This window comes from Rissa tridactyla, chromosome 19 (assembly GCF_028500815.1).
Source record: "Rissa tridactyla isolate bRisTri1 chromosome 19, bRisTri1.patW.cur.20221130, whole genome shotgun sequence".
Lineage (NCBI taxonomy): Eukaryota > Metazoa > Chordata > Aves > Charadriiformes > Laridae > Rissa > Rissa tridactyla.
In genome coordinates this window covers 1475574-1488757 of record NC_071484.1, presented here as the reverse complement: position 1 = coordinate 1488757, position 13184 = coordinate 1475574, and the positions used below count along the sequence as shown (strand labels likewise).

At 53.6% G+C, this 13184-nt stretch overlaps 1 gene segment (V, D, J or C); it reads left to right on the top strand.

Annotated features, from left to right (window-relative positions):
• The first annotated feature begins 1828 nt into the window (after positions 1 to 1828).
• LOC128919488 (T cell receptor alpha variable 12-3-like) lies at positions 1829 to 12189 on the top strand. The segment is given in 4 exon segments: positions 1829 to 1877; positions 2777 to 3072; positions 4380 to 4580; positions 12145 to 12189. Coding segments are annotated over 4 exon segments (591 nt in total).
• Positions 12190 to 13184: the final 995 nt, after the last annotated feature.

The following is a 13184-nucleotide window of genomic DNA, read 5'->3' as shown; positions in this document are numbered from 1 at the left end:
TTCTCACCCTTCTGGAGGGTGTCGTCTTCAGGCAAAGGGGCAGACCGTTATACCTGAAGGGATGGGCAGTAGATGTCTGTGAAGCAGAGGGCTGTGCTGGATGTCCTCCAGCCAGAGAGAGGTGTTTCGTCTGACTCTGGGTGGGATGGTTACAGCAGGTGCTGTTCCCAGAGACATTTCCCTTGAAGGGCTTCATCCATGGCCTAGGGAGAAGGGAGGGAATACTCCTGTGGCAAAAGAGACACAGATACTGTTCCTGGGTGTGTCTTGTCTGTTCCTGGTTCTACCTCTTTTCAGACACTACGGAGGAACAGGGACCACATGAGTGGCTACAAATGGGTCTTTCTTCAGGTGGTTGCAGGCCCCTGTCTCCGGCTGGGCACTGCATGGCAGGAGCAGGTCACCATGGACCCTGCTCCCATGCTGGGGCTGGTTGGGCTGGTTGTGACCTCCAGGAGGAGCAAAAAGCAGGAAAACAGCCTGCAGCCTCCTAGACTAGAACTGGCCTTCTTCAGCGTTCAAAAGAGAAGCTTAAGAGAGACCTGTTCCTAAGACATGACTGGAGCGTGAAAAGCCGGATGGAGCCAGACACTTCTTGAGCACAGTGACAGAGCGAAAGGCAATGGACATGATCTGGAACAGGGGAAGTTCCTACTGAAAATTTGGAATTGTGGAGTTTTTTGATGATGAAGGCGCAGCATGGCTGTAGATAGATCCCATTAGAAATGGGTGTCTGCCTCCAGAGTCTTGACTAAAATACCATGAGCTGGAGATAGTACCAGAAGGTAAAGGGGGATAGAATGTGTGATGTTATGCCCCTTCAAATGCTGGAAACCCTGAGTTATGGAGCCTGAGGTGGAGATCGAGTTGGGACTTAGCACATAGTGCAAATCCTGCCCATGCTGAGATTCATCTTAGGCATTGTCATCTCTGGAGTTTTCATGGCATTTCCTTAGAAATAAACCGCTCCCAATTTCTACTGTTCAGCAAAAGGGCATTTATATGAAAGCACAGTGCTTCACTCCTAGATCAAGACAAGGACGTGTTTGTGGCAGCGTTGCCAAGTTTGCCAAGTGATATATACAGCTCAGCACAGCACAGGTCTGGGCCTACTCAGCTCAGGTTAACTTAACGACAATGAGCAGTTAGTTTTCTCTGCCATGAGTGGTGCATGGGATCACTCTGGAGTTCCTGTGGCAAGGGGGTGGGGGTGGGAGTAGGGGTCCCCACCTGCAGTACCCCCACCCCTTCACATGCCCTTTCAGCTGTGGGTGCGGGGCTGCCCTATCCCCATCCCTCACAGTGCAGCACTCCAATGGGTGTCCCATGTGCTCCCTGGGAGCGGGGGTGACCCACTCATGCCTAGTTCTGTTCCCTCCTGGTCCCTTACAATTTACCCTAGTGTAGGAGTATGTTGTCCTTGGTATCTCTGGGTTTGTTGCATCTACACAGCAGTTCTGGAGCCAGGTTCCTTGCTCATACTGTGGGTTGTCCTACCAGAACTGGACACAGCCAGAAGCCCTGGGCTGCTGGATGGTTCCTGTCCTAACGGGGGAGGACTCCACTGTGAGCTCGCTGGAACAGAGTGAGTCCCTTTCCACCACTGGGACCCCCAGATTCCCCAGGAACTCTTCATGGGGAAATGCTGAGAATGCCACTGGCTGCATTTGAAGCAGCATTTGAAGCACAGGACGAACAGATCACTGCTCTTCCCCGCTTCTTCCTTTGCTCCCCCAACAACGTTGTTTCCAGCAGTTCTGTTATCTCGGGTCTGGGAGGGGGTTTTCTGACTCTCTCTCACTCCACAAACAGGTGGGTTGGTCTCAACATGCAACTCAGATCTCTCATCCTCATGGCCTTCCTGGGGCAACGGCTGGGTAAGTCCTGGCTTTCTATAAATGCATCCTTCTTCTCCCAAGGCTTGCCAGGTTGATCAGGATCATGCAGAGAACTACTCCTTAACTAGAGGAAAATGCTGGGAAATATTGACTCACATTTTTGGATTTCAACCTGTTCTCTCAAGATCCTCTTTCTTTTGGATATGAAAAGAAAGAAGAGAGATACCTGCTTTTCTCTCACCTTCATGCCTTTCTCTCTGACTTTCTCTCCTGATCCGCGTGCTGTCGCCACAGGAGATCTCAGCTCTCATTTTTGCATGAGAGCACTCTCACATTTTCCCTTTCCAATGCAAATTCGCAGAACTTGTCAACACTGCCTGGAGGACATTTATGCTCTCATCCCACCGGCATTACCAGGGCGTCCCATTATGCCTCCTGGCTGGCACATGCCTGACATGCCTTCCAGTTTTCTCCTGGCTGTTTACACAGCCAGGGATCTCTCTTTCTACCATTCATCTCAGCATCGCCGGTCATCAGGGAGCTAGGAACTCTTGGAGATGACAGGCATAGTGAAACAGGATGAACCTTTTTGCCATAGCTCCATAGATGCCTCAACATGCTGGAGTTGTGCTGGTCCCAGCACACAAAGGTTAGGAGTAACAGGCTGTTCCCTGGTTCTCTGGGCACTAGGAGCAGGGAGGAGGAACAGGACTTGGGAGGAGGAGCAGGGACACTGCACAGCTCTTCTCAAGCTCCACACTGGGCTCAGAGCTCCGAGCTGCTGCCCAAAACTCCTCTCCACCTGGATGTCCCCAGAACTCAGGATTTTCCTACAGGACAAGGGAGAGGCAGCCTTCTCTGCCTGGGTCTTGCTTCCACTCCTGATTTGTTTCCCAGAGCCCTTCCCTGCTGAGCTGCTGACCTTCGCTTTCTTCCAGGCACCATGGGCCAGGTCACTGTCACCCAGCAAGAAGGACAAGTCACAGTGAAGCAGAGAGACAACTTTCAAATAACATGAACCTACCAGACTTCCAGCTATTATGGCTTGGTCTGGTACCAGCAGAGGAAAGGCCAAGGTCCCCAGCTGGTCTGCTATCAGGCAACTGCTGGCCGCAAGCCCAGTGGCCGTCTCACCACCGTGCTGAACACCATGGAGAAATACAGCCTCCTGCAGCTGGAGGAAGTCGGGCTCTTTGACAGTGCCTTGTACCTCTGTGCGGTGCGTGACACCCTGGTGCAGCGAGCTTCCTTGGCTGTGGAAGAGCCCAGGGGATGGAAGAGATGTGTCTGTGCAAGGCTGAGGATGAGGGAAGGGTCTGTCAGGTTTGCCCTTGCAGCGCTGCTTTCCCTGTACACGCAGGGGAAGTGCCCTCGGGTGTCCGTTCCACACATCAATTTATGCAACCATGGCCTTAAATATTCCCATACCACACTACATGAAGGCACAGTCTTCTTATTGCCAATGCATTGGAAGTTCTTCTGTCTGATTAAACAGCACACACTTGAACCATTGCATTTATATATTAGCCATTTGTTTATCTTCACCGCTATTAATAACCGCAGGCACATCCATCCTCCCCGACACCCACTGGGTTTGTCTTGTCTCAAGATGGAGACACCTTAAAGCTGGTTCCATTTTGTTATTTCCCTCTTGAACATTGGCCATGGCAGTTGGTGTAAAGAGATGCTGTGCCTTTTCTTCTCCTAGGCAGATCCCAGCATGGGGCATCCATGGGTCTTCATTCCCCTGTTCTCGCTGGGGGCGTTAAACATTCTAGTGGGAGCTGGTCAGTTCCTCCTGCTCATCTGCTGTGATGAACTGGCACTTTTGGTAGCAAGTGTCCTGGATCTGCTCAGTCACAAATGAGTGCCTGAGCACTCCTCTCTTCCCCCAGAGGGATTTTCTTTCTTTTTGTCCCTGTGCATAGAGGTGACTCCTCAAGGGAAACATCTCCATGAACAGTAGCTGCTGCAGAAGCTCCCCACACAGGGACAGGCATTGTCCCTCACTCTGCTGGGTTGAGGGGGACACTCAGCACAGCCCTCTGCTTTACAGACAGTCCCTCTCCAAGCTTCACATAGTCACACGTGTGACCTCTAAATGCCTTTGCTAGCCAGGGTCCTGTCCCCTGGGCAAGCACATGGTCTACCCTAGTACAACAGCACAGTCCAGGGAAAGGCTGCATTGCTGTTGACAACAGGAACATTGGGTGCCCCTGACGTGTAACTGTCATCATCCCCTTGGGAGCTGCAGGCTCCAGTCCCCGAGAAGGAGATGCCAGGCTACAGTGACTTGGGCCCACAGCAGGAGCCTGTAAGGTTTTACATTTCAGGTGCAATTGGGTAGGCTAGAGTGAGAAAGCAAGAGCAGGAAAGAGGAATGAAGACGACCCCAGTCCGCGTCAGGCAGTGCGCACACCATGGGTTCAGGTGCTCATGGATGACTTTCACCACCTCATTGTCTGCTGCAGGAGGAAAATGGCTGGGCACAAGCAAACCAGGACATGTGTGGGCTGTATGGAAGACACATTTTTGATGCAGGCAATCCATGAACAGACTAAGAAAGAGGCTCTCTGTGATCTGCTACTCACAAATGAGGAAGAACTGTTGGATGATGGAAAGTTCAAGATCAGCCTTGCCTGCAGTGACCAGGAGACTGTGGAGTTTAAGATCCTCAGAGAACTGACCAAGACAAACAAGACGACTACTGCAATGGACTTCAGAAGAGCGCATCTTGAAGTGGTAAGGAACCGACCGGCTTGGCACAATGCCCTGGGAAACTTCCCCAAGGCAGGGAGGTCCCAGAGGAGCTGGCTAACCTTCACAGAGAGCCTCCTCAGAGCACAAAGATGGTCCTCTGCAAAGTGGATTTAAAAGCACAGCTGGAGTGGAAAATTGCAAGAGATGTGAAGGGAATCAAGAAAGGTATTTCTGGGCCTATTGGCAGCAACAGGATGGCTAAGTAGATTTGGGCTCATTACTTGGTAAGGAAGTGGATCTGGAGACAAGTGACATGTACTCGATGTCTCTTTCTCCTCAGCTTTTACTGGTATGGCTTCTCCTCAGGGCTACCATATCCCTCACCCTCCCCACAGACTCTATGGGAATGAAGCAGCACCCACAGTAGAAGAATAAGGAATTAAGGAGCTCGTACTACCATTTGGACATACACAAGTTCATGGGATCACTTGGGATGCATCCAAGGGCATTCAAGGAGCTGACTGGACAGTATCTACCCAGTCCCTGGAAGGAAGATGGAGACAATACTCTCAGGAGCCTTCTCTAAATGCATGAAAGGCAAGAAGGGGATTTGGAGCAGCTGACATGGTTTTACTGAGGACAAATGATGCCTCACCAACCTCATTGCTTTCCATGAGGAGGTGACAGGCACTGTGGGAAGGGGAGGGGCACTGCCTGGGGTGTGCCGTGACTTTAGCAAGACCTTTGACATAGCCTCCTGGGTGCACACACATGCACACCCATAGGCAGACGAAGCTATGCACACTCACAGGCATGGACACGCACAAATATGTGTGCTGTTGGGGAATTTTTATTGTACCATTTGAGGCAAGTTAAACACTTGCCTATGCTTAGAGTAAAAACAAAAAAAAAAAAAATGAAAAAAAAAACCCAACAAATGACCACTAAATGATCAATCTATTGGCCAGAGTCCTATCACCATAAGCAGTTCTACAAGGAATCTGCAAAGATGAGACAGAAGGCAATTCCTTATATACACTGGCAGAAGCACAGGTGCCAACTGTCATAAGTGATCTCCCTAAGGGTGCCGTGGGGGTGTGGGACCAGTCCCAGCTCTGTAAAGGGAATGGTGCCTCAGTGATGAGTATTCACAGGGCAGCAGAGTGTGGCACACCTGGGACAAGCCAGACTCCCCACAGGCTGCAAACACTGAGGCTGGGGCACCTGAAATTATAATAACTGATCCCAGTAAGAAAGGCACTCTGCCTCTTCAAAGCATTCCTTAAAAATGTCATTTATTAGTGCCAGGACTAGAAAGAAAGAGATGATAATATAGGTAACCTTACATCCCTCGAGATGCTGGGAACACTGAGCAGATCCCATTCACAGAAGCGTTGCTCCATTTTGGTCCGTTGAGTTTTAGAGCATTTTCTTCAAAGGAAACAGTTCCATTCATCATTTCAACTGTCAAACGCTACAACTCTGCCAGTTGTTTATTGCATGTGAAAAACTACGAGCAGCTTTCCCAACCTTGTTTCTTAGGGTGGAAACCAAGGTGTTGAGCAGGGGAGTAAGAATGATGCAAAGAAGAGCCACTGCTCTGCCTAGCGACCCTTTGGAGGGGGCTCCCATGTACGTGGAGACACACGTGCCATAGAAACTGGCCACAGCAGTGAAATGGGAAGCACGGGTTGAGTCAGCTCAGTGCCTGCCTTCTGCACAGCAGAGCCACAGGATGATTCTTGCTCTGCACCTGTGGAGAAGTGAGGATGAAGTGGAAGCAGCAGAGGGTCACCTCACCAATACTGAATGTGATGACATCCTTGTTGGCAGAAGTGCCAGCACAAGCCATGTCCAGGAGGAGGGGTGGCAGATGACTGAACTGGTGCATGTGCCTGGGTGCGCAGTAAACCAAGAGGGACGTGATCTTCTCATTCCCCTGCATGCTCTTTATGAGAGCAATTTGATCTCCCTCAGAAATACACCGTTTCACTGTCCCCATTTCTGTGCTGACTGCCCTCAGTTCCCACAGGTTTAACTCCAGTTTCCAGCCTCAATTCATTCAGCAGAATGAGTGACTTTTCCCTGCTGATGCCTCCAGGCCATGGCCCGAGATTTGGTGATGGAGGAAAGAGGTCACCCCAAAGCCTGTTCCCTGCATTACCACTCCTGCTATTCTGCGGAGCCAATCATCTTCTGGAACTCCACACCCACTACCCAACCACCCCAGCACAGCTCCGGCCATAGCAAGAGGAACACCCTTCCTCAAAAGCTCATAGGGCTGCTGCCCCCTCAGGGCCTCCTGCCTTTCTGGGCATCCATGAGCAGAGGCAGAGCAGGGCAACACCTGATGCTCATTGTCAGCAGAACAGCCAGGGATGCCTTCCTCAGCTCCAAGGGATGGTTCCCAAAAGAGAAGCCCCTGCAAGCCGTCCCAACCTCCCACTCCTCTGAGAATGGAGATGGGTCTCCTTGTGCTCTCAATCCCTTCCATCCCTTCTCCTTTGGAAGCCAGGCAGTGTCCCTAGAGGGAAGGACCACATAGAGGCCAGGCTTGAATGCAACAGAACTTTAATGATTCAAAAGAGGGAAACGAAGTCACTCCACATGGAGGCCACCAATGCGTGGGGCCCCAAGGGCAGCTGTGAGTCTGCTGTCCTTGGCTATGGAGAAGTTCCCACATCATGTCTGTCATCCTGGCCCACAGAAGGAGATGAGACAGACAGTCCCTAGCAGGCTGGCATTAGGGGGACAAAGGGATCCAAAGCAAACAAGGAAAAGGGAGAGAAAGGCAAAGCCATTCCGCTGTGTTGAAAACAACACTCAAAAGATCAATCCGCTGCCCAGCACCATGTTCTGAGTTCCTCAGGGAGTCTCTTCTTGGGGCTTTCCTATAATCTTTATCAGAGGAGGGACCTTCTTCCATAGTAGCGGCTGGAAATGCCAGAGAGGTCACAGCACCCAGAGGTGATGGGCACTCCATCACAGCTGAGGATGCTGCCAACGGCAGCGGAGGTGGAGGATCCCACAACGGTGTTCTGTGGGAAGGAGCTGAGGATGGGGCCAGGCAGGGTCACCACCACGGGGGAGGGCTCGATGACAACGGTGGAGTTCTGGCACTGCCTGACACAGGGCTCATTGCAGCTGTTGGCCAGAGGTGTTGGGCCACAGGGCCGGCAGGGCAGGCACTGGTTGTAGCAGGACATGTCTCAAGGGCCTGGAGGTGCACCTGGGAGAGGATCAAGGAGGAAAGAGAGCACAAGGGTGGGTGAGGAGCAGCCTTGTTACCCCATCAGAAAGGAGCCAAGGCCACTACTGAGTGGGGAGCTGGAATCTTGGCCAGGAGACACACAGTCTTCATCACCCTACAAAGAGTAGCCTGGCCCATGGAAGGTGTCTCCTAGAGCATAAACCAAAAGCCCTGTCAGCCACCACTCAGCTTGTCTCTAAGCAGACCTTCTCCCTGCTTTCCACTAGCATGACAAGAAGACGCAAACCCAAGGACAGAGAGAGACAATATCAGCTGAGAGGTCCATCGAAGAGAGATCTCACTTTGGAAGAGGAGGAGAAGGAGCTTCAGACTCACCTGGTTCCCAAGGAGAAGGAGGCCAGAGAAATGGAGGAGAGAGCAGGGACTTGGGCTGGCTTTTATACCTGCCCTTCATTGCCGCAGCACCAGAGGCATCCTTTGCAGAGGTAACAATTTTTGCACAAGCTCATCTTGAATGCAAACCATTTGCAGCTGATGATATGGGCTGTGCTTTGGTCTCCTTCACTGCTGCCTTTTAATTTCCAGAGTTGTACCATGCCCATTGCCCAGTCAAAGTTTCCTGTGATCACTGGGATGAAAGGCCCCAGGATTTCCAGGGCAGGAACGCAGCAGTGCAAGGCAGAAGACTCAGTTCAAGTGCTGTGTGGGTCCAGAGGAGGCAAGTGACACCAGCCTGGGTCACTTCAGTGGGGCTGTTTGGTGTCGTTCACTGGAAGAAGCTCCAGCCATCCTCCGCTGGCAGCCCAAGTGCTCCCGCACATGAGGAAGTGACACTTCCATCTCTTTCGTTCCCTCCTCAGCTCACCCCGGTGGTCGCTTGTTGTTGCCTCCCCAGGTGTGTGCGTTGTGCTGTTAGGTTTTTGACCCCATCCTGCCTAACACTGTCTTCAGGAAAAAACTGTGGCCTGTTTTGACTCGTCCCCACTCTGTGCAGTCTGTGAGTACACAAGTAAAGACATAGGAATGCCTGGGGCCTTGTCCTTTCCCAAATGCTCTAACCCTGCCACAGTTGTCCCCAGGTGTTGTCAGCAGGATCCACACCTGGGTGTGTTCCTGCATCTGTTCTTCTCATCTGTGCTTTACGAGCAGCTGTGTTAGCGTGGATGAATGTGGAATCACAAATTAGCGTATAATTTCATGGTGGCCTGCATGAGACCGTGTGTGCATGTGTGTCCTTGTGTGTCCCTCCTCAAGAAGCAATATGCTGCTCATGACAGGGACATTCTCTGTTGCTCTCTCCATGAGCACCAGAGAGCAGCAGATTCCCAGATTCAGAAGGCACCTGAGTGCAGCTGAGTGGTGATGGCACCAGCCTGCTGGAGATGTGTCCAGGGAAGAGGCACTGAAATGCAGCCCCTGCCTCCTGACACCTCCTTCTCCTGCCCCTCCAAAGCTTCTGCCAATTTCAGGCCACAAGAACAGTTTCACTCCTGTTTGACTCCTTAGTTTAATTCATATTAGCAATATTGGGAGCTCCTCAGCAGGGTTGGCAGTCCCCGCTCCCTGCCTCTCCAGGCCAGGACACAGTTCCTTTCCCCAGTATTAGAGAGTTCAAAAGGACAGGGATTGCTTTCTGGGCAAGGAGAAAGGATGAGGGATCTTGTCCACCATGTGCTGGCCATCCCTGAGTGGATCTGCTTCCAAAGCACTATTGATGTGTCTGGGATGGGACATAGCCCTCTCTCATGCCCAAGCCAATGCCAAACATACTTGTGCTCTTCACAGGCGTGGTGCTGTGCCCGGCAGGGGCTGAGACCTTTTCCCAAACAGGTCCTGAATGAAAGGAACACAGAGTCTGATATCACTGCGCTGTGATTAGAAGAACAGACTCCGTGGATTTCATAGGAGAAGCCAAAGAACTGATGACAGCTTTGATGTTCATGCCCATTATGAACACTAGTGTCGGTGGTGTCTGGGGTGGGACACGGCCCTCTCTCATGTCCATGTCAATGCCAAATGGGCTTGTTCAGCACATTGACCTGATGCCAAGTCAGGCAGGGGCTGAGACCTTGGATCAAACAGGTCCTGAATGAAAGGAACCTGAAGCCTGACATCGCTGTGCTGTGAGTGGAAGGACAGACCCTGTGGCTTGCACAGGGAAAGCCAAAGAGCTGACAACTGCTTTGGTCTTACAGCCTACAAGGACCTTCATGTCCCACACTGGAATCTCAGTCTGAGTGCCCAGCAACTGCCGCAGGAGGGTACAGACATTAGATTTGAGGCCACATCCACCAAAGCCTAGTGCTGTCCCACAGGGGTTTCCAAAAGGGACCCTCTTTCCGACACGGGGTGTCAAGGGTGTATGGAGTTCCTGAGCCCATCTCCCCTCCTGAATGTTTGTCTTCCTGGACTCAGGCCCAACCAGGAGACAGTGTAGCCAAGGCTTCCCCCTTCCCTTTCATGTACTTTGGTGAGCTCATTGCCAGGGGACATTGCTCATTGCTCTGCTGGGACAGCTCAGCCAGGGATGACTTCCCTCTCTGTGGAGCTGCTTCTGAGCTGAGACTCTAGTGTAGTTGAGGGCAAAGCTCATTGCATTCTCAGGAGGTGATGGGCACTGTGGACAAGAAAAGGCAGTGGAGATGAGTATCTAGAGTATAGCAGGACCTCTGACAGCCTCTCCTGTCCTTTTTATGACCTAACTGGAGGTAATTGGGCTCAATAAGAGGATGGTAAGGTTACAGTGGAATGTCGGTCAGAAAGAGTTGTGAGCAGTGGTGCAAAGCCCAGCTGGCAGACACGACCTTGTGGGGTCCCTCAGGGATCAGCAGTAGCACCAACACTTCCTAATGTTTTCATGTACAGTAGTGGTAAGATCAGCACTTCCTGCAAGTTTGGGGATGATGCCCAAGTACAGGGAAGAGGCAGGACACTGATCTCTGTAAGCCAAATTGTTCCCAGCAGGTCCATGAAGTACCTGTTTCAAGGAAACCGAGAAGGTGGCCTAGACTCTGGAAGCACCCAATGACAGGAGTAGAGGCAATGGACAGTAGCTGGAGCATGTCGAGCTCAAATTCAGTAATGGGCTAAAAGAATTGAGAACAGGAATGGATTTCCCTGGGGGTTTCTGCAATCTCCATCCTGGAGTGGCCTGATATAATGGGAATCAATAATGGGAACTGTTCAATGCAGGTGTTGGTCTAGATGACCTCTGAAGATCTCTTCTCACCTACATTCTGACACTGGGATTCCCCACCAACCCTGCCCTCCCTGACCCCTGCCCACCCATGGGCACATTTGTCTTCACACTCCCTCTGCCCCAACACAACTCCTAGGCATTGTGCTGGGGCTGCAGAGCAGCAGCTGAAGGGAGGCCCTCAGCCTCCTCACTCCCAGCTGCAGGAAACGAGTGGCTGCTGGTACCAGCCCCTGGGCTCGGAGAGAGCTCTGGGAAGCTGGTCCATGCGCTGGTACAAGGCCCCGCTGCTGTGCCAGGCTGCAGCTGGCGCTGTGCAGGCGTCTTCTTACGGGAGGACAGGGAGAGTCCATTTCCCAGTTGGGCAAAGTGCTCCCCGTGCCGGGGAGAGCCCCTGAGCACTCTGAGCCCAGGTGAGCCCCCGAGCGGCGCCGGCACAGAGCTGAGCTCCGGGGCGGAGCTGGCGGCGGCGAAGAGGAGAGGAGGCGGTGGAGAGGAGGCGGAGCGGCCGGAGCAGAGAGCCGGGGCTGGCGGGGGGCAGCGAGGCGCGGGCGGCGGAGCGGCGGGATGCGGCGGTGCCGGGGCGCAGGGCTGTCGGGGCTGGCCGCACTGCTGCTGGGTGCGTGGGGCTGGCGGTAGTGGATGGGTCCAGGGCTGTGCCCGGCGTGTTCCCCGGGGAGCCCAGCGCCAACTCTTCCCTCTCCTTCTTCAGCCTCTCTTTCCCGCTCCTGGCTCTCTGCCATCTTTTATGCCTCCGAGCCTCCTCTTGCTATTTTCCCGATGTCCTCACCGTTTCGATCGGTAGACCTGCTTTGCATTCACCTTTGCATGTCTATTTTTGCATGCACCCTCTCCTTCCCCTGTGCATTCTGCAGTTCTTATTGCCCTGAAGATTGTCGTCTATCCTTTGCTGTAACACCCACTTCCCCTCCTGGTCCTCTCTCGCCATCCATCCACCCACCCACCCACCTGACTTTTATCTAATCTCCGCATGCATAAATTTCAACTTCCCTCCCTGCCTTCTCTCATGCCTTCAGACACCCACACCCGGGTCACTCTCCATTTGTGTTGATAGGCCCATACTGCCATCTCTTCCTGTCCTGTGTCCCTGCCACTGTTCCTGACAATTCCTCTGCTAGAAGAGCCATCACAGCTGGACCACCTTTAACAGCTGTTGTCCTTTCCTTCTCCTTTCTCAGCAGCAGCTGCAGGAGGAGCCCACGTACAGCAGCAGCAGACGGTAGAGACCCCCGAGGGCACTGGCATCAGCATAAATTGCTCGCACCCCAATATAAACTCTTACGACTTCAAACACTGGTACACTCAGCTGCCAGGACGAGGCCCTGCATTGCTCGTGCGCACACTTGAAGATTCGAAAGAGCTGCGGGACCCGCCGGGGCGGCTGTGGGTGTCGGCAGACCGCCGCTCCAGCGCCCTGTGGCTCGCCCGGCCCCGGCGCGGGGCCGCGCTCGCGTATTACTGCGCCCTGGGAGACACGGGGAGAGGAGCCGGGGCTGCGGCCGGGCAGGAATCGGCGCGGGCGGGGCCGGGCGTGTGTGTCGGGGTCAGGGGGACAGCCCCGGGCGGGCCCACCAGGGGGCGATGCCGCCTCGCCCCAACCGGCTCCAGCTGGCCCCGAGCTCCGGGCCGCTTCCCCCGCCCGACTGGGTCCGGCCCCGGCAGCGGCAACCCCGCACGCCCTGAGGGACGCACAGAGAAATCCCCCGCCGCACTGCCGCCGCCGCCGGGGCAGGAATGGCGCCCGGAGCGCTTGCGGTGTCCCGCGGTGTCCGGCAAGGAGAGATGGCAGCGGCCGGCCCCGCTGGCTCCCGGCCAGGAGCCGCGCCTTCCTGCACCGCACAGGGCGGCGGGCGGCAGAGATCCTCCTGCCCACGGGCAGCCGCCCAGCCCTCGCTCCTGCCGCACGGACCGCCCACTGCTGCTGCTCCATGGGCAGGGGCTGGCGATCTCTTTCCACCCCACTCACGTTGCCAGGCACTCTTAGAAGAGAAAGACCCAACTGCTACAGTGCCATCTCAAGCCCTTGCTCTGAAACCACAACCACAAGTGGTTTCTTGCTGGGAACTTTGTCAATCCACTCAGCTACACACTTACAACTTGAATCCTCCAGCTTCACACTGCTTCTAGTGTTGCAAAGGCATCCTGTGGAGCTTGCAGTTCTACTCCGGCACCAACTTGAGAAAGAGATACTCATTGTCACAGACACCTTCAAGTCTCT